Source organism: Chanos chanos, chromosome 15 (genome assembly GCF_902362185.1).
Source record: "Chanos chanos chromosome 15, fChaCha1.1, whole genome shotgun sequence".
In the NCBI taxonomy this organism is placed as follows: domain Eukaryota; kingdom Metazoa; phylum Chordata; class Actinopteri; order Gonorynchiformes; family Chanidae; genus Chanos; species Chanos chanos.
In genome coordinates, this window is record NC_044509.1 from 4,930,496 (window position 1) to 4,952,446 (window position 21,951).

At 43.3% G+C, this 21,951-nt stretch overlaps 1 protein-coding gene across 1 annotated transcript in view; it reads left to right on the plus strand.

The window, feature by feature from the left end:
* rnf43 (ring finger protein 43) overlaps nt 1-21,951 on the plus strand; it is an 88,287-nt gene that overhangs the window by 48,855 nt on the left and 17,481 nt on the right. The window contains exon 2 of the mRNA XM_030792699.1: nt 8,283-8,405. Coding sequence (XP_030648559.1) covers nt 8,283-8,405 — 123 coding nt within the window. The remainder of the gene's footprint in view (nt 1-8,282; nt 8,406-21,951) is intronic.

Below are 21,951 nucleotides of genomic sequence, written 5' to 3' on the forward strand. Positions count from 1 at the left end.
ACATAAAATCTAAAAGAAGAAATTTCTGCTTCAAAAACTCATATGTATTATTTTGATGCTCTGCGATGTGTTTTATGCTTTATACTAAACAGATACTCGGATGTTCTTTAAACTGACATTATAACAGGATGGTATCACAAACAGGAAACACACATAGTGCAGTGCAATTTAGGGTTGGGATATAGTGCTGAAGAGAAAAGAACCACAGCAGTGTGCATCTGGAGGAGTGCATTGTGGGAAGAGGGTCAGTGTGGCGCCGTGGCGGTGGGTGGGTAGGTTAGATGGGGTGTCTGGTTTTCTCAGGTGGCGGCCGAGTTCTTAGCCAACGCTTTGTGTCATTCTCTCTCGTCTCTGGAAAAGAAAAGCTGTAGAAAAGGAGAGAGATTTCATTGGCTACAGTCAATCCAGACCGGTGCTGTATTTCAGTCTTTGTGTGTGTGTGTGTGTGTGTGTAAACTGCAGTAGGAGGAGACAGGAGGTTTGGATAAGTCTGTTACTCACCCTCTTAGTTTAAACTTGGTTCAAAATGGATGTTTTGGGTGGAGGGGGAGGATGATGCGTGTGTGTGTGTGTGTGTGTGTGTGTCTGAGAGAGAGAGAGTTAGTGAGTGAATGATCTGAGTAAGTGTGTTGTGAAAACAGGTTGCCCAGAACAGTGAGGCCAGCCCATTGATTTCATTTTATAAGGATGTGTGTAAAAAAAGGACACCTGTCTCTCGTAAAAAAAAAACAAAAAAAAAAAAACTGCTTACTTGCAGGATGAGACATCCATCTTACATTCAGTCTAGGACATTTACTCACTTCTCTCTCTTTTTATAAGGGCCCTTTTCATTCACACCAGCTAACTGCTTACATGAACACACACAGGCGGGCAGAGGCAAAGGGCATTCTGGGAGTGGGTTCTTGCCAGATCACTGTTGCACGTTTGGCAATTCTAAACTCTCAGACAGGAGAATACCAGGGAGCACGGGCCAAAGACAGCGAAAGATGTTAGAGAAAAATGAGGGAGGGAAATATAGTTGGGATGGATAGAAAGACGAAGGGAGAGAAAGACAAAGAGAGAGCGAGAGAGAGAGAGAAACAATGAGAGATTCTTCCTGAACCTGTCCTTACATCCTTTCCTTCCCCTCTTTCATCCCTCCTCTACCTTCCCATTTTGTCTCCACTCTTCTACTCAGTCTCTCTCTCTCTCTCTCACGCACAAATTTCCCTTTTCATTTCTCAACTCTTTTTTTTTTTCTTTTAATTTCTCTCTGCCAGTCCCCTTCCTCTATTCCTCTCCATCCTCTCATTTGTATAATCCAATCTCTCTCTTTCATCCAGTAGTTTATATGAACCATTTGTCTGTGACGTTCTATATGTATATATACACATTCAAATACGCTTATGTGAGACAGGCGTTTACAAACACGAGACTTGTCTACCTACAAAACAAAGCCGTACAAAGCGCTTTTACATTACAATATAATTAAAAAAAAAAAAAGGTGACGTGTAAGAAAACGTAAAAACTTTCTGTCTCCTCTGAGTCTCATGTTTGGTATGTCCCTCTTTATAAACAAACAGCAGCGGCTCATGGGTGGAGGACAGAAGATGGAGAGAGGAAAGAAAAAAGGTCTGTCGGAGTAGACTTAGGAGTAAACGACAAGGTGGTGGAGATGCTAAGCCAGTGAATGAGGGAGAGAGAGTGGGTGGAGTGGGATGGGGGGGGGGGGGGGGGGCGTTGTTTACATGGGCCTGGTGACATGGAAAGAGGGATCAGTGAAAGACTAACAAACGGAGGGGTGAGAGAGAGCATCTCTGTGGTGTCGCAGGGGAAGTTATGTGTTTATGCTCAGTCATAGGCTTTGAAATGGATAGCCTAAGCATGAGAGGAAAGCTGAAAGTGTGTGTGTGTGTGTGTGTGTGTTTGTAAAGCACATGAGTGTGTGTGTAGATCTAACTGCCTCAATGGAAAGAATGAAAAATGGATATACGCAGTGTATGCATATAATGACATGGTTCTCTGGATGACCTCCCCTTGCTTCTTCTTCCTGGGTCATAGGGTAGGAGTTCCTCCCCAGTTTTCTCCTGTCAGAATTTAGATTTATCTCAAATTAAAAAAAAATGAATTATCATATCTCACTGAAAATACGAATGTGAATTTTGTCTTGGGGGAAAAATTATTAAGAGCTCTGGAATAGTTAAAAATACCACATTTCTAGCCCCATATTTAAAATTCATCAGAGTTATACAAATGCATACTTTACAATGAGAAAAACCATTATAGAAATGACAAAACAATTTCCAATATTTTGACATCAAGTTTATATTTTTTGACAAAAAGTTTTTATTGTGTGTGTGTGTGTGTGTGTGTGTGTGTGGAATATGTCTTTAGGAATGTGTTCAAACAACATAACTAGGCTCTCGTAGTATCTGTGTGTGTGTGCGTGTGTGTGTGTGCGTGCGTGCGTGTGTGTGTGTGTGCGCGTGTGTGTGTGTGTGTCCACTGTCCCACTTTTTACCCCTTGTGGAAGGTGGCAGGTCAGCAGTGCAATAATGCGTGTCTGAGCTCTGGCCCAGTCGAGTCTGACCAGCATTTGTTTGTTTTTGTGCGTGCGTGCGTGTGTGTGTGTGTGTGTGTGCGTGCATGCGTGTGTGTGTGTGTGTGTGTGTGTGTGTGTGTGTGTGTGCGCGCGTGTGCGTTCGTGTATGAGTGTGTGTGTGCGCGCGCGCACGCTCGCAGTAGGGAGTCATGCGCCCCCTGCTGTTCGGTCTGCGCGCAACAGCACTGAAATATGGAGATTTACTAAACTTCAGGCATGTGCCGACATCACTATTTGAAAATGATTTGTGTGTTTACCATATACATACAACACGTCCTTGGTACCTAGACATTCCAGTCAGCGAGAAGGACTTTCCTGTTTTGTCGTTTTTCTGGACTGATTCATAAACCCTATGTAAAGCTTACAGACATGCACTGAACGACCGGAGTAAGTGAGAGAAGCAGAAGTTGTGTATGTAGGCAGTCAGAGATTACCGCTAAATTAGATGTGTTGTAATTTTATGGGTATCAAAGATGTTAACAAAAAGTAAAACTGAAACAGGCCAACTGTATAAGTCGCCGCTCGCGGATCATTTCTCCACTAAAAAGGTTGTCATTTCAGAACGCCTCCCAATAACATCTGTCATCTCTAGCTCTCTCTTTTCTCTCTCTCTCTCCGTCTCTCTGTCGGGGGGTTTGGAGTAGACTTGTAGTGAACTTTTGGCTATGCTGTAGCCTAATTGCTCTGGAGTCATGCTGAGCGGTACCGCGGGCTGGACGCGGTCCTGGTTCTGTGAGGGAAACCCGACACGGCTCGTGTTTGGACAGGATTGAGCTTGTAATACCTCCTTTTTCTCTCCGCTGATCAGAGATCCCACTTTTCCAGACTACTACTCTTCTTCTTCTTCTTCTTCTCCCCCCCCCGCTCCCCTTTCTGTCTCAGTGAGGACTCTGTAGTTTTCCAGCATTGCCTAAGTGTTTCTCACAGATATCTGGCGACGGGAGACAGAGAAGTTTTGGCTGTTTGACAGCCCATGCCTCCACTCATGATCCCTGCAGCTATATCTCCATTGTAATTGGCCTTTGTATCTGTGTTCATTGTATCTTGTTTCTTTCGAATTAGTACCGAACCGTAATTAAAGGTTAACGTTTACTCGTTCGTTTTTTTTTTTTTTTTTTTTGGTAAGTGACTCATCCCGTGGAAGTCGAGCTGATGTTTACGTGACCGTTATGTGCAGAAATACACAGATGCACACAAACACACACGTGCTCTCGAACCTTCGTGTCCCTCCGCCCATCCACACACCCATCCTTCTCCTGTATGCCCACTCTGGCTCCCCAACAGTAACTCCTTGCCACAGAACCAGCAGGCGGGCAGGCCTTTGCCTGTCAGGTATTGGGTTTCCTGGCCGTGCAGGGCTTAGAGAACATATATAACATGCCTTGGTGTGGCTGTCGTCCTTCTCAGACTGAATGAAAGAGTTTCAGGCTGTGCCCAGACAGCTGTCTCACGCCGTTTGTACTCTAACATTCCTGCTCAGTGTTTTCTCTCCTGCAGGACCAGTGAGGTCCACACCGCAGAATTGGAAAACTGAGTTTGTGTGTTTCCGTGGCAGATTCACAGTGAGAATCAAGGAATAGTACTGTAATAATCAGCATTATGTAATAATTATCACTCTGTGTTTGAGATGAGTGGTGCAAATATGGAGTAACAGCATCTTTGTGGTAATGTGTGTGTGTGTGAGTGCGTGCGTGTGTGTGTGTGTGTGAGACAGAGAGTGAGATAGGTAACATCACATTACGCGTTGAATGAGCTGTACAGTTGATCATAGAGTTAAATATTTCCCCTTCGTGCAGCTATTGCTGCTTTTTTAATGTCATATTTTGGCGTATTTCAGGCTCTTTTGCCAACGGTTTGAATGAGTGAAGCTGTAACCTAAGAAGTCTTAAGTCTTTCTGCATATGCTTCTCTGCTGAGCTAATTTTGCCTAAATCAGCGGAAAGCGTAGCTATTGTAATTGAATTGTGTGGATATTAAAAAATACCAGATGTCAGGTTTGATGAATGTGGACAAAAGGGGCTCCAAAAATCTGCTCAGATGGTTGATGCTTAACAATGTATGAGATACGTGAGGTCTTAAAAGCACCGGGATCGAAAGAACTCCGCCATATGCTTTCACATTCTCCTGCGCTCGAGTGGAGACCCTGTTTGTGTAAACGCTGTCTCTCTTTTTCACACACACACACACACACACACACACACACACACACACACACAAGGCATACAAATGTGTCGTTCTATATCTTCTCTGTGGTCTAGTGTTTGTCATCTGTTGCTAGTTTCAAGTACACACACACACACATGAGCTGTCGGAGATGGACACAGGTGTCTTTTTGATAGGGGGCTTTGACTGGGCTGCGCTTAACAGGCTGCCTGGATTGGACTCTGATTGAAGATCCCAGCTGTGAGGAGTGGACAGAGAATGTTGTTGACGGTCCCACGGGATACTGGATCTGAACACACGCTGGTTTACCGGCCAAATATTTGGATGTTGCTAGAGGGGGAAGAGTTTTGAGAATTTGAGAGAGAGAGAGAGAGAGAGAGAGGGAGAGAGAGAGAGAGGGATGGGGATGAGAGTGAAGGGGCAAGGGGAGAGGGGTGAAAAAAAAAAAAGAAGAAAAAACCCCAGAAGGATTCGGTTTAATAGAGTTCTTCCTTGACGCGCTCTCTGTTTGGCTGCCTCTCATAGCTTTTTCAGTGTGGGAGGGAATCTTTTCCAATTCCTGCCAATCACTTATCTAACCACTCTTCACGTTAAGCAGTAAAAAAGGAAAACGAGAAATCTTATTGGCCAGCATTTTAATGTGGTCACGCCTACCTCTTTCCTGTTTCCCTCTCCTTTGTGTAGAGAGTGGCACAAAAAAAACACCGTAAAAATTCCTCTGCGTTGTGACTTTGGCATGTTGAGATTGAGTGGCAGCTGATCGGTGATCAGAAACAGTAGCTCGGTCCTCCTCTCCCTCCTCACTCCTGCGCTCCCCTGCCACAACAGTCAGGAGACTGACGAGAGGAGAGGAAACCCACAGGGTAAACAGAATTGGAACGAACAAACAAACAAACAAGCAAACAAACAAATGTATTGGCTTCTCTATAGAGAATTTTTTCATTTCCCCTTCTGGTTGTCCATCTCTGTTCTGTTTGTTTTCCCGTTTTTTTTCCTCTCTCTTTTCTTTTTTCTTTCTTTCTTTCTTTTTTTTTTTCCACCCCTGAGTATTTTTTATTGAAGGACTATGATTGCAACAGAGAGGAATTCCTTTTTAGCGCAGCTACAGAGGAAAGCAAAGGGACGTCTTATTTTGGCATGTAACGCGTACAGACGGAACACGCTGACCGGCGTGGGCTCCCTGAACGCCGAACGCTTTGTGAGCGCGGTGGTTTGAGCTCCCTGTGAAATGGAGACCTCACGAGTTTGGATCCCAGGCCCCAGTTTGTCAGCCTTCCTCCTCCTCCTCCTCCCCCCCACCACCGCCAGTCTCACAAACCCAAATGAAGATGAGTCCTTTGGGTACAGAGAGAGCTAACGTATCCACGCCGCTGTTTTCAGTCACTAGCGTCTTAGGTCTGTCGTTTCTGAAATTTAAAAAAAAAAATAGACAAGTCAGGTTTAATGAGCTGCGTTCAGTGTTGTCACTGGTTGATTTGCCGGTAGAAAACAAAAAAGATGCCCAAATACTGGGAGTGTAAAACTCATGTTGTTGTTGTTGTTGTTGTTGTTGTTGTTGTTGTTGTGGTTGTTCTCCTGAGGACACCTCAGAAATGTCCTTGGGTCTGGACGGCCGAGCAGTAAGACCACCTCTGCGGGGTTATAGGGCGGCATTGTCAGAGATATAAATTTGACCAGAGTCACATTTAGAGTTCGCTTCTTGGTCTGTTGCTGCCACGAAACTTATGATTTCACATCAGTGTGTCATCATCGAACGCCCAGAGTTCAGTGCTGTGCTGTATTAGAAACAGACGAAGTTTCAATTTCTCTGACATAATGTTCAGAATCTTAAAGCTTCTCTTGTGGCTTATGGCAACGAGTCCCCACGTCGTTTTTCATAAGAATTACAAGAATAGATTGATGGAATTGCATTTGGGTGGGCTCTTTTTTTGGTTTTTCTGTTCCTTAACGTTCAAAGGAATCTGTATGAGATGTACTTAGCTCTAATCCTAAGGAACATGTGAATGATAGCTTTTTAACTGATATGTAAACAAAATCAGATGAGAGTTCAGTCGTTTTTCTTTTAGGCTCTCTCTCTCTCTCTCTCTCTCTCTCTCTTTCTCCTGCCCCCTCTCTTTCTCTCTCTCAGCCCCTTTTTCTCTCTCTTAGCCTTCCTCTTCTCTCCCCCCCCCCATTTTCTCTCTCTCCTCCTTCGCCTCTTTCATTCTGCCTCTCTGATTGACATGCACTAGCCCTCTGATACGCTTGTGACGTCAGCGCGTTTGGACAGATTGCCAGCTGATGATGTCACCCTCCCCACGGTTCTTTTAATTTTAGGATTTCCGCTCGGTAAGACCAGGGGGACCACCGTGGCCTCTGTGCCCAGCCACATGAAGCACTGCTGGGGTAGGCGCTGGGTGTGGAGGCTGGGGGGTGGATGGGGGCTGGAGATTTATGGACAGTTGGTCGGAACTGTAAACGTCCACAGATTTTCCTCCGTGGCCGCGTTATGGGCGGCAAGAATCGGTCCCACCGGGTTTCCTCACCCGTTTTACGTTTATACAGAGAAGAGTTCTGTGGTCAGAATTACTCAGTTCCATCTCTCCCTTTCTCTCCCCCACCTCTGTAGTACAAATGTGAATGTGGTTAATACAGAGCATGGCTGCAAGTAGCCTTAGCTGTGTGTGTAATGTCTGTCAGTGTGTTTCTACTATCTGACTGCTGTAGAATTTTCCAGCTTGCCATGATGGGAAACTTGTCAAACTTTTGTTTTGTTTCGTTTTGTTTTTTGAACTCATTTTAAGGGTTTTGCTTTGCTAATCTTTTTAAAGTGTTCTGTATTGGTGTCCAAAAAAAAAAACACACACACACACACACACACACACACACACGCACAGGTTGTTTTTTGTTTGTTCCTTCATAATTCTTAATGGTCAGTGAGTGTGAAGGGAGGTCCTGTGTGTGTGTGTTTGTGTGTGTGTGATTTAGTACCTGTCATGTTTTATGGGAAATGGGAGGACCGGATGGGTGGAGGGTTTCTTTTTTTTCTTCTTCTTCTTTTCCTTTCATTTCTTTTGGTCATCTTTGATAAGACAGCTATTAGTCAAATGTGTGCCCACATGTAGAGGAAGAGGTGTGAATCATCTGTGCACCATCAACATCAGAGAGACAGGGGATCCTATCACACACACACACACACTCACACACACACTGTGTGTGTGTGTGTGTGTGTGTGTGACATTAAATCTGTCTGCAGTGAAGGGTCTCGTTGAGAAAGTCTGTCTATATGATCAGGTTATCAGTGAAAGAAATTATTTTATTTTATTTTTTTATTTGCCTCAGAATTTATTCAAGAAAGAATTTCAGTCTCCTAGCAGTTTTTTCCATGAACGTTTCCCATAATCCCAGGATTATTTATTTACACGATTCATCGCTTTGAAACGTCAAACGTGTTTCCTGAACTACTACATATCAGTATTGCAGTCAGCAAATAATGTTCTTCCTTTGATTAATCTCTCTCTCTCTCTCTCTCTCTCTCTCTCTCTCTCTCTCTCTGTAGTCTCACCCACTGTCATTGTGTAACACCAGTGAGGACGAGAGACAGGACAGTATCTTCATCACCATTGTGAAACTGGAGAGTCCAGGGAACAAAGTACCCCAGTGCCAACCCCTGCTGGACAAGGTAAGGGTCTGAGCCACCGCCCTTGCCCCGCCCCTCCCCATCCTCGAACGCACACAAACAGGCACACAGGGTCTCCTCCTGCGTGTACCCGTACCTTAGTGTCGTGGATATGTCCCAGCAGTCTTTGGGGTATCTGTGGACTGAACAGCTTACGACTGGGTGTGAATCTCTGAATAGACGCAGGACAGATTTGGACAATTGGGTTGAAAAAAATAATAATAATAAATGGGATCTTTTTCCTTCTTTCCTTTATTCGGAATGGTCTGATTACAGGAGCCACTGGATATTGACCGACATTTCACACACACACACACACGTAGACACACGGGTTTCTCACTGAATTAATAAGCTATGACAGCGTTGTGTTTTGAAGTCCTGTGATTAATTTAATCAGGAATTTTGTGTAATCCTCTCAGTTTGTTTTTGGAAAAACAAATCAAACCACAACTACACCACTGGGAACCAACTTTCCGTTCCCTTTAATGTGTTAATTTTGTAAAACGCATTAAATGTGAACTGTGGGTCATTTTTTTCCTTTAAACCAGGCGATTGTTTCATGTTGTCATGGCAATGCGTTTTCAGACACTCATGTCACTGTATCTGGTGGGAACCAGTCCGGTATAGATGTCGTGAGACAGCCAGATTTGACATTTGTACGATGCCCAGCAGCCTGATCTACTGGTTATATGGCTGTTAAATAATCTAATCTGGTTTAATCCAATCTAATCTAATCTTATCCGATGACAGAGTGGAGAGAAATATTTCCCATGGTGGCAGATTTATTGTAAATGTAGTGTATGGAAGTATTTTTTTGTATCTCGTCATGTTTGGTCTTGTTTTTGGCAATTTAATTTTGTGATTAGCAATTTAATAACATGGTTGGAGACATTCAAGTTGGTTATTTGCCTGGAAGTGATGCAGGGAAATATGTAAATTGCATCTTTCCCCAAGCGAATGACCTCCACACAACCTGTTCATTGCTTTCTTTTAATTATACACTGACTTCTTGTTTTCTTTGAAATGCGTAGCTCTCCTTTGAAGCTAAAGCTACTCGATCCCCATTTACTAAAACAGATTTCTGCTGACGTCACGTGATTTTTCAGATGAAGGTTATAAAGAGGGATGTTTTCCACTGTTCATACCAGCCCTTGGTTATTTTGGTTAGTGTGTGTGTATGTGTGTGTGTGCGTGCGTGTGTGTGTGTGTTTTCAGGTCCGCTATTCCTTACCTATTGATTATTTCATTTTTAAATTAATTGCAATACTTTATTTACTCAAACTTGGTTTATTGCTGTAGACTGTCTTTTTGGACAGGCATGTTTAAAAGGTTTACAGTTAAACGATTTAACATTGTTATGCGTAGCTGTCCGTTACCTAGATGGCTCAACTAGCCTCGCTCTCTACATTAACAGTGGATTACCTGCCCAGATGAAGTGAATTTATGAAGGATTTCTGGTTGAGATTGCTGGAAATCATGCATATATTGTTGCACAGTAAATTACAGGATACTAAGCGTCAGATCTTGGTGGATCCTCTGCTGTTCCGTTCCGTACGCTAACCAATCACGGTCACTCATTTCATTACAAATATTCACACCACAGCTCTGAAATCTGAATAACAGCAGCGCTTGGAGTCAGAAACGGTTGAATGTAATTTCCGCCCTTGTTACTCGTGCACTGGTACGAGGAGACAGATCGTCAGAAAATTTGTTTAGGTAACTCAGTAAGTAGGTGAGGGTCTGGACAGGCAGAGTCAGCGTGAGGAGTTTAGGGTTGAGGTATAGCTTTCATTTGCTTTACGATCTTCTATACACGTTTAACATATGCTCTGCTCTATCTTACACTGAGAGCTGCCTGCTAACTGCAGGTTACCAGAATGAAGCGTAGTTATTGATTTGAGAAGTCTTTGAGCCCAGGCTGAACTTGTGTGCCCAGGATCATTTTTTCGGGATCACCATGTGCTATCAGTCAAAAAATGAGGGCCCAGACATTTTGAGGAACACCATGAATTTTTTTTTTTTTTTTTTAGCCGAATGTCGCGGAGAGGGCAAACGGCTCAGTTCAGGTGGAGCGGATACCCCCGGGAGGGGAGGGGGGGGGGGGGAGTGGAAAACTGATCACGAGAGAGAGAGAGAGAGAGGAGAATCTTCTCTCTTCCCTCCTCCCCTCTTTTTGGCACACTTACCCCATCGCTCGTCCTTCCATCTGTCCACACCAGAGAGATTTATGACTGAGTTTATGAGACAGAGAGAGGGAGACCGAGAGAGAGAGAGAGAGAGAGGAGAGGGATGATATGTCTACTGTGTTTTAGATCTAAGAAGGAGGGAACGAAGAGATGAAAAAAAGAACTGTTGGGAGAGGGGATGGAAAAGAGAGAGATGGAGGGAGGAGGGAGGAGGGAGGAGGGGGTGTCTGTTGTTATGGAACTTGTCCCCAGGTTCCTGGCACTGACAGTGACAGATTTTGGACACAGCTGTCACTGTAGTCACTCCCCCTCATCACAGAGAGAGAGGAGAAGAGAGAGAGGGTAAGAGAGAGGGGGTAAGAGAGAGGGGGGAGTGGAAGAGAAGGGGGGGGGCAAGAGAAGGGCAGAGAGAGAGAGAGAGAGAGGGAACAAGGCTCAAAAGTTCTCTTTTGTGTCCCTTAGTACATAGATCTCAGAGAGGCCAGGTTGATTTTGAGTGATTTTGCTTTTTTTGTTGTTTTTTTTTATAGTCAGTGAAAACATGCTACTGAAACAGAAACCAGTTTTCTGCTTTGTTACTTTATCTCCATGCCAAAGACGCTAAAGAAAAAAACAACAGCAGCAACAACAAAGATGACTGCCAAAGCAAACAGGGTCAGTCATTGACCCCACATTTGTATCTTTTCATACCCTTACGTGCTTCCCCTGTAACAGTTATAACGGCTACCGTGCTTAAACTTCCCTGTATATGGACAATAGACACACTGCCAGCCACATAGGCCTCAGGTTTCAGCCTCGACCCGACTCACGACGGCTCATGGAACCAAAACCCGGGCGCGAATCCTTCCTTCGGATAAAGTTTCATTGTTTTTTCCTTTTGTTTTTCCTTTTTCGGGGGCGGGGGGGGGGGGGGGTTTCAGTGATGAGTCTCTGCTGTGGTAGTTTTGTCATAACCTCAGAGGATGTGACGGACGGATTCCAGCCTCTGACTTGCGGTTCTCGACTCGTCCGGATCGTGAAAAGAAGCCAGTTTCGGCTAACTCCCTCTTAAAAGATATCCGAAGGCTTACAAGCCTCTGCTTATGGGGACGCAAAACATTCAATTACAATCAGTCCATATATTGGACTGGGAGTTTGACAAGTCTTTTGGAAGTAAACAGCTTCTTCATCACTCTGAATCTGTCCAACTTTGGATTATAGTTGGAAAAGTGGATCTATTTTTGGTTTAGAAAAGGAACCCTGTCTCTGTAATATTATGGGGTTTGGCTTGCCTCCTTGTATGTGTGTATCTGGGGATGTGATTTACTGCTGCTTTTAGCATGACAAACTTATTTCAGATTGTGCATAGCTAGTGATGTGTTTGGTCAAGGTGTTTGAAATGCACCAATCATTGCGCGGGATGTGCTTGTAATGTTAATAAAGGCAAACGATGTTTGCACATCCTCCTTCAGACTCCTAGCATCTGTCTCTGAGTGTTTTTCAGTGACTGTTTACTTGGTAGGTTAAATTACGTTGATTTTGTTGTCACGTAGTGTACGTGCAAAGCCTGAAACTGATTCTGCGGTTGTGGAGGAGTACTGTATTGTGTTGTATTGCTGAATTGAATTGTACACAGCGTTACCTGGAAAAAAATTGAAAAAACTCTCAATGAACGTTTTCAACACTGACCTTTAAATTGCTAAATAACGGCTTGTCTTGACTTCATCTCTCTGAAAAGGAAAGCCAAGCCTCACATCAAAGTTTGCTCGTCGGATTAATTTCTTAAAGACAAAAATCCACAATTTTAAACGACCACGCACAGAGAAGAGCTGATCCTAACAGTCAGTAGGAATAAGTGTGCCAAGACAAACCCGCCCACCTTTTTTATGTGTGTCTCAGAGCCTCTTTGACAGACGGTTGACCTCCTTCCGCACGTGTGGCACGGCACATTTTGACAGAAGTTTCACCTCCCCCTTCGTTTCTCCTTTTGTAGCTTTCCATTCATTTGCATCTGAGAACAGTTCCTCTCATGCAAATGTTTTTTTTTTTTTTCAAAATCAGAACGCGAGCGTCCAAGATCCCACTGACCACCTCGTGAGAGGGCTGTGGAATGGTTTGGAAAATTTTAAACCCCTTTATGCAAAGGAAGGTGACCAGGACTCAAATCGCTGTGCACACATCACCGATGTATTATTAAGCAGCAAGTAAATGTTCACAGAGAGTTTTTATAGCATTGCAACTCACGCTTACTAGCTTCACTCACATTCATTTCCTCACCAATAAAGCTCAGTGTAACACACCTGAATCAGCTAAATCAGCATCTCCAGGAGCCCATGAATACTGAATTCAGGTGGCTATCTATCTATCTATCTATCTATCTATCTATCTATCTATCTATCTATCTATCTATCTATCTATCTATCTATCTATCTGTCTGTCTGTCTGTCTGTCTGTTCTGTCCTTTTGTTTTTCTGTCTATCAATCCGTCTATCTATTTATCTCTCTATCCATTCATCTATCTGTCTATCCATATGTATGAACACTATATATTATATTATATATACCATTTATCCATATGTTTGTTGGGAGCATCTAAAGCTTTGATACTTTAAATAGTGATATTGGGCTCTAAATAAACTTGAAACTTGATATATATACATATAAGGTATATAAATGTATTGTATTTCTATATAACTTCTGCCCACAGCTCCAGAGTAGTTAAGATGGGTTGAGTACAGAGGCAAATTTCCCTATGGGGATCAATAAAGCATAACATAACATGTAGATGAACATTGGTGTTAGTGGTAGTGTTAATGTCGTATAGATGAATGCTGGTGTTAGTGGTAGTGTTGATGTTGTATAGATGAACAGTGGTGTTAGTGGTAGTGTTAATGTCGTATAGATGAATGCTGGTGTTAGTGGTAGTGTTGATGTTGTATAGATGAATGCTGGTGTTAGTGGTAGTGTTGATGTTGTATAGATGAACGCTGGTGTTAGTGGTAGTGTTAATGTCGTATAGATGAATGCTGGTGTTAGTGGTAGTGTTGATGTTGTATAGATGAACATTGGTGTTAGTGGTAGTGTTAATGTCGTATAGATGAACATTGGTGTTAGTGGTAGTGTTGATGTCGTATAGATGAATGCTGTTGTTAGTGGTAGTGTTAATGTTGTCTAAATGAACATTGGTGTTAGTGGTAGTGTTGATGTCATATAGATGAACATTGGTGTTAGTGGTAGTGTTGATGTTGTATAGATGAACGCTGGTGTTAGTGATAGTGTTAATGTCGTATAGATGAACGCAGGTGTTAGTGGTAGTGTTAATGTCATATAGATGAACACTGGTGTTAGTGTTAGTGTTAATGTCGTATAGATGAACACTGGTGTTAGTGGTAGTGTTAATGTCATATAGATGAACATTGGTGTTAGTGGTAGTGTTAATGTCGTATAGATAAACATTGGTGTTAGTGGTAGTGTTAATGTCGTATAGATGAACGCTGGTGTTAGTGGTAGTGGTAGTGTTAATGTCGTTTAGATGAACGCTGGTGTTAGTGGTAGTGTTAATGTTGTATAGATGAACGCTGGTGTTGGTGGTAGTGTTAATGTCGTTTAGATGAACGCTGGTGTTAGTGGTAGTGTTAATGTCGTATAGATGGATGCTGGTGTTAGTGGTAGTGTTAATGTTGTATAGATGAACGTTGGTGTTAGATGTGGTTAGTGGTAGTGTTAATGTTGTATAGATGAACGTTGGTGTTAGTGGTAGTGTTAATGTCTTATAAATGACCATTGGTGTTAGTGGTAGTGTTGATGTCGTATAGATGAGCGTATGTGTTAGTGGTAGTGTTAATGTCGTATAGATGAGCGTATGTGTTAGTGGTAGTGTTAATGTCGTATAGATGAGTGTATGTGTTAGTGTTAGTGTTAATGTTGTATAAATGAACATTGGTGTTAGTGGTAGTGTTAATGTCGTATAGATGAATGCTGGTGTTAGTGGTAGTGAGAATGTCGTATAGATGAACGCTGGTGTTAGTGGTAGTGTTAATGTCGTATAGTTGAACATTGGTGTTTGTGGTAGTGTTAATGCGGTCAGTGCGAACACTTCAGTGCCCTTTGGGTCACTGCTGTGGAGGAGACTTGGCATGCGCTGCTAGACTTGGAATGAAAAAGGTTCCAAATATTTACACGAGTGACCTCACTGGCTCCTCAGTTTGTCCAAACATCCCCCCTTGAGTTTTCGCTTTCCAAAATCTATCGCCTCTAACACACCCTCCATAGGCATCAGATCAAAGAAACCTTACAAATATGATTTTTGTGCTTGGGGAGAGAAATTCCCCTTTTTTGAGGGTGGGGGGGGGGGGGGGTTGGGGGGGCAGCCATACTGTTGCAAACAGCTTATCCTAATAAAAAAAAAAAAAAGCTGTTTTCTGTGAGTCAAAGGAATTAGTGAACGAATGTCTTTGTGAGAACATGACTCAAAGCGGGGAAGATGGCTGGGATATTTGTGCCCCTTGCCTGAACTTGCTGGTCTGAATGCGGTACATTTCTCATTGATTCCTCTCTTTGAAAGACTGAAAAAAAAAAAAGTTTGGTCCGGGCATTATCCTGTTTTCTTTAGAAATGAATATTAAAAAATGGTGAACTGAAAAACATATGTGTATCTGCACAAGAGCAGTGTGAGTGTGAGTGTGTCTTAGAGCAAAGTCTATGAGTGAAGTGTTTGTGTGTGTGTGTCTGTGAGTGTGTGTGTGTGTGTGTGTGTGTGTGTGTGTATGTTTGCAAGCTTTATAATCTGTTGTTTGGTGGTCTGTAGCTCTTGATAACTGCGACATTTTTGGGGGCAAAAACCGGATTTACCCGATTTACAGCTCGAAGTATGTTTGTGTGTGTGTGTGTGTGAGTGTGTGTGTGTGTGTGTGTGTGTGTGTGTGTGTGTGTGTACGTGTGTGTGTGTGTGTGAGTGTGAGTGAACTGCCCACACAAAGGGAGGCATGGGAAGAGAAACTGGAGTGACAGGAAGTTCTTGAGAACCGGATGTCCGCAGATAGATGAATAAATCAGTGTGTTGACACTCTCTCTCTCTCTCTCTCGCTCTCTCTCTCCCTCTCTCTCTCTCTGGCTCTCTCTCACCTTCTGTCTGTCTTTCTCTCTCTGACTTTGTCTGTCTGTCTCACTCTCTCCGTCTCTCTGTCTCTCTCCCCTTCCTCTAATCTCAAATTCTCGACACTGAAGAGTGAATTTGACCCCGGCTGCGGTCCTCAGCTTGCGTTCTTCTTTTTCTTCCTCCTTCTCTCATGTGAGTGGGCACTGGCAAAGACTGGGCCGGACTTTGACCTGTCTACATCAGACGCATTTCAACTCTTAAGATGGATTTTTCAAAAGCAAAGGAAGAGCAACATCTGGAAAACGATCTGAACTGAGCAGATGTAAAAAACAGCACTTTCGTACCACTCTGGTCATCTCCTCAGCTTAATGCAAAAATCTGCTCCATCGGTCGCCAGTGCAGGTCATACGTGGCTGTCTATAGCTCCGGTCGATACTATCTGGGTAATAGACGGGGAGCCTCTATTCTCAAATGAATGGACAGCCATGTAAAAAAAAAACCCACCAGACATACAAGGTCTCAGTTTTTCCATCAATTTTAAGGAGACAGTCCTTGTAGTGTAACTTTATTGTCCTGGGCTTTTGACTTTGGGAGAGTAGCAGGGGTTAATTACTACTCCATTGAAGTATGCATTTCTCTACTGTCTCCCTCCTTTAAATAGGCTCCTCTGTTTTCCTCCTTAAACACTCAGCCAGTAGTGGGGTCGTTTTTTTTTTTTTGCACCTTAAGTTGCTTTTAAAGGCTTTGAAGTGTGTTCAAAAACCGAGAAGACACAATCCAAAGAGAAAAAGAGATGCAAAGGTCAGGGGAGAGCTTTTTCCCTCTGGCTGGGGAAAGGATAGAAAGTGAGTTCTTTTGTTGTTGTTGGGTTTTTTTTTCCTTTCCTCGACTTCCTGTTCGGTGTCAGGCGTGTTTTTGTCTTGTCAAAGTGAAACGATGACCCAGGTCAAACGCATATTTCAGCTGTTTGAATGGGCGGGAAAGGGGTGGAGCATCTGAGAGCAGGTACGCATTCTTACCCATAATCCTGAGCTATCCGTCAAACATTCCAAACAATTTGCACTACCTCATATGATATATATAAAACCCTAAAAGTATGTAATGAATATACATTTAAAAATGTTTATATGATATAAATTTTGATAGATTTATTGCTTGCTTGACCGATTAATTGACGTTTGGATTACATTATATTCAATTTGACTTTATGTTCAGGACTCTATGAAGACAAGGAGATTATAAAAGAGATCCACATAAACAAATATACAAACAAACAAACAAACAAACAAACCGTTTATGTCTCTTTGCATGCATGTGAGTGACTCATTCTTATTTGTAGATTTCACACAGTAAAGAGAGACAGAGAGCGAGGGAGAGAGAGAGAGATGGAGAGAGAGAGAGGGAGAGGGAGAGGGTTGTCTGTGTGTTCTTGGGGGAAGGCGAAGCAGAAACTGGTAGTGATAAATAAGGAGCTCACGGACACTATCATCTCTTTTGGCTGCTTTTCTGTCGTCCTGCCAAACCCCAAACCAGCACTGGGGGTTTATCTGATCTCTGCCTTTTTTCTTCTTTTTTTTTTTTTCGCTCTCTCTGTTCTTTTTATGCTTGATGATGGCTCACTGCTTTTCGATGTGTTTTTGAAAAAAAAAAAAAAAAGAGGTTTGTTTTGAGAGAGAGAGAGAGAGAGAGAGAGGGGGGAGAGAGAGAGAGAGAGAGAGAGAGAAAGCGTGAGACAGAGACAGAGAGAGCATGAGACAGAGAGAGAGAGAAAGAGAGAGAGAGAGTGTGTCTTTTTGTGTCATAGCTCTTTCATTCTTGCACTCAACATTGATACCACTAAATCGTCTCTCCCTCGTCAGCTTTGGAACGACTTCCAAACGACGTTCAGCTTTTCTTTTTGTTTTTGTTTTCTTTCTACACCTCTGTTTTCTCTCTCTCTTTTTTACCACAGTTACATTCAGTATATGCCACATCAGCTCTCCCGTGCTGTTGGTTGTTACGTTCACTTCTGTATGTACACTGCTGAACAAAAGGTGCCACACAAATAAAGTTATCATACATAACCATTATAACGACTTCCACATCAACGCTGGTTGATACGATGCCCTGTTTGACCAGTTTGGCCAATGGTCTGATTTCAGTTCTCTGATTCACTCTTACTGGGGTCATTTTTGAGTGTGTAAGACAGTATATGAGTGTTGAGCTCAGTCTCCCGTGATGTGTAGATGTAGCTGGGATTGTGCCTCAACATTAATGTGTCTCCGTGACGATGTCAGTGTTCCGTGGTCTCCCCTCTCTCTTTTCCGAAAGGTTTTTACAAGAAACGATAGTATCAGGGAAACGTGGGCAGTGCTCTCTGATAAAGAGAAAGAATAGAGGCCTTTGTGGAGTAAGGACGAAGAGGGACGGACGGAGAGAGAGAGGGAGAGAGAGAGAGAGAGACGGAGAGAGAGAGAGAAAGAGAGAGAGAGAGAGAGACGGAGAGAGAGAGAGAAAGAGAGAGAGAGAGAGAGAGAAGAAGAGAGAGAGAGAGAGACAGAGAGAGAGAGAAAGAGAGAGGCACTGTTGGGTCTTTCATGTTGTTATTGTTGAGAGACAAATAGTGTTTTGTGTGACAATAAGGGTAAGACACACCATAATGAAATGACAGGGTCCCCTCAACTTACTTTACATGCTATGGATGAGTGTTCTGTGTGTGTGTAAGTGTTCCATGTTGTGTGTGTGTGTGTTTGTTTGTTCTGCGTTTTCTATGTGTTCTATGTGATGTGTGTATGTGTGTGCATGCATGGGTTTTTTTGTTTTTTTTTGTAGTCACAGATAATGCGATACGGTGACAGTGAACAAATGCTACAACGGTGAGAATCCCTGACTGTGAGCCTGTGTATCACTGCCCAGTTGTTGTAAATTTCCATGGTGTGTCTACTGTATTCGGAGTCCAAGGCCAGTCCTCTCCGTGCCATAATTCTCCTGCTGTTGTCACGGAGACGGTTCCCGTGAAAACAGGCCAAGCTTTCACCGAGTAAGTCAGGGGCAAAGAGGTATTGCCTTGTGTTCCAGTCACTTGTTGGAATGTGTATGTCTTCAAATACTTGTGTAAGTGTGTGTGTGTTAGAGACTACAGATGTTTTGTGTTTCGTCTCCATGTGAAAGTTTGTGTCTGTGTGTGTTTTGTCCACGTTTCCAGTGATTTTCGGCTAGCCTGTGTTCTTGGCCTGTGTGCTGATCGTTTCTCTCTGTGAGGCAGGGCCAGGTAAACCTCTGTGGTGTTGAAGTCCCATGGAGTCCTGAGCAGCGTCGTTTTACCAGTTGAATTGCACAAAGCTGCTTTAATCTCTGGGACTAAACACACACCACTTAAACTCCATTCAGCCCTCCACAGAATGCCCTGTCACTAGTTACCAGAGTCTACTCAATACATTTGAATGTCAACTCAGTCACGCACTCAACGCAAACAGAAATCCAATACTCAACACAGATTCAGCAACACTGCAACACCGAGCAAACACACTAACACACTCAGGCATCTGGTCAGTCAGCGAGTTGAGAATTAACTGAATTATCGACCTGAAGCTAATTTTAAATTCATTAAACTACTCCACTTGTTCTCGTGGTTTTACGTTATGAATTGACGTGATTATGTATTGTCATGTTGTTTATTCACTGCTACTGTATGTTGTAGCGTATTTATCGTAACTTTGTGTGTGCTATCAGTTTTACATGAGTCACTATAGTCTGTGTTGTATTGCATCCGTTGTTTTAAGATGAGAGATTAGTCACGGTTGAAGGTAAAGAGAGAGGAAGGCTTGTACGCAGAAAGATAAGACTCTAAGGGTATTTTACCCTCTGGATCCCGTCTCTCTGAATGGAGTCGTACTCTAAACACTGAAGCAGGAATCCGAGCGTGGTAATGTAAATCAAAGCTCTTTATTTTCCTATCAGGGAGAGAAAACGAAAGATGAAAGAAGCTCGCTTTTACATATGTAGCGCAGGGTATTTCCTCTCGTCTCCTCTCATTGTTAGCGTTGTTCACTAGCTCTTTCAGGTTCATCTAGAATCACTTAGACGGCGCGTGAAAGGCCAAAAAAAAAAATGTAATGGAACACTCGGGGAAGTTTCTCTGACTGGGTTCGTGATCCGGACACGCTTTCGGTCACACGTTTTGCCTCTGGGAGACTGAAGAGAGCTGAACGCGCGACTATGCCCGCTAGCGTTTTATATCACAGTGGGTCGACCGGCTCCGTATAGGGAGACGCTACCTCAGGGACTTCGGTTTAAATGTGGGGATTAGTGACTGAAGGAACTGTGCTTTCATTCCGGAAAACAGAGAGAAAAAAAGAAAGAAAAAAAAAGCACCTTTAAGGCTGGCGGTATTGTTGGCTGATAACAATGCGTTGAATACTACAGGTTTCTGGCCCACAATAGGGAGAATGCATTCCTCCCTTTATAGTATACACTCTGCCTTCCAAAACAAGGGTAGTGGTTTTAGTGCTTTGTCATCAGAGAGATAAAATGAAAAGCAAACACGTCCTTGTGTGTGTGTGTGTGTGTGTGTGTTGTGGGAGGGGAGGGGGGGTCAGCTTGTGTGTGCGTGTTTCTCTTTAATGCACTATTGAAATGTGCAGGTGGGTTTGGAGACAGAAGTCTGTCTGAGACGACAGCAGTTAGCCATATTCAATTGGGAATAGTGAAAGAGTGGGGGATTTTGGCTGTGCAAGGAAAAGTGTGTGTGTGTGTGTGTGTGTGTGTGTGCGCGTGTTTGTGCTTCATTTAATTTAACTTTTCTAAAATTAGATTTAAAAAATAAAATAAAACCGGTCAACTAGTACGCTGATGTCGTTTTTTGTTGATTAGAGGACTGAGTCATGCTGTCCGCAAAGCCTACTGAGCTTTCCGTGTCCCACACAGGAGAGGCACTCTGTCAATGTCCAGTTTGCCCACAGTAAAAAAAAAAAAAAAAGAAAAAACCAAACCAGCTGTACATCCTTTCATCTGTTGTTAAAGCCATAGTTTCTGAGCCCTGCTGTGACCCCTGCAGGTCACGCCGTCTTTACGGCGTGACCCGACGGGGTCAAAGGTCACAGTTTAGCACCCGGCGTAACGAGAACAGACATTGTTGGCATTCAGAGGACGTCATGGTCAAAGTTCGAAAACGCTGTCCCCGCTTACACGCTCGGTCAAAACGGCGAACGGGAGAAGCATATTTGCGCAAAATCCAGAGCAGAGGTGCATCCTGCGTTCGGGATTCGCGGTCGGAGGTTCAGGGGTGCGGTGCGTGTCGATCCGAGGAAAGGTAGCTCTTGCTGGGGCTGAAGGGAACGTAACTGGCTGCGTTCAGAAACGAAAAAAAAACTGAACTTACAGCGGTCCCATCCCGTTGCGTTGTGTTACCTGATAACGCCAGGCGGTTTGTGCCGGGAAGACACGGGGTGACTTAGCGATACATCTCGGAGGACGAGTGTGGTGAACGACTCTCACCTAGACTGGGACGGCAGGTCTGTGAAGGGAAAGGTCAACACGATAACGCAATGAATACAGGGAGGGAATGCAGTCACCTTACACAGCCAAACCTTCGGCATGGACTAAGATACGAATTCTGTACCGAAAGATTGTCGTAGAGTCCTCCGCTATCAGGGACCGGGATTTCAAGATATGTTCTTGGGCTGAAAGTTGACGAGGTTGTTTATGCGTGAGAGAGAGAGCGTCACGGTACTATAAATGGAATGGAACACAGAGTTACTCTAGATGCTTCTTTATTTATTTATTTATTTATTATCGTTATTCTTTTTACGATCACTTGTTTGATGTGCAGTAGCTGAGGACTTTTGGAGTCCCATAAAAGCTCTTTTCCCCTGGGGCTCTTGTAAGAGGAGAGGAAAGGAAAAAGTGTGGCTGTTTCAGGGAACATCGGGGCCCTGTAATCAGCGAAGCTCTACCACACGCTACTCAGCGTTTTTATGAACATAGGAGACGCTCCAAAAAGAAAAAAACAAAACAAAAAAAAACAACAAAAAAAATAAAAACGTTGGTTATGCTTATGATCAGGAGCCATAAGTCTCTCTCTCTCTCTCTCTCTCTCTCTCTCTCTCCATCCTTATTGTTTTATGAGCTGTCATCGTATTTTTAATTTACACACAGACTGGTAGCGCTTTTATCGTCTCACATTAATAATCTGGACGTCATCCAGCTCCTTTCCTCAGGCTTCTCCACCTGTCCTCGTACTCCTCGTACTCCTCTTACTCCTCTTACCTATCTCTTTCTCCCCTTTTTTTTCTCTTTCTCTCACTCT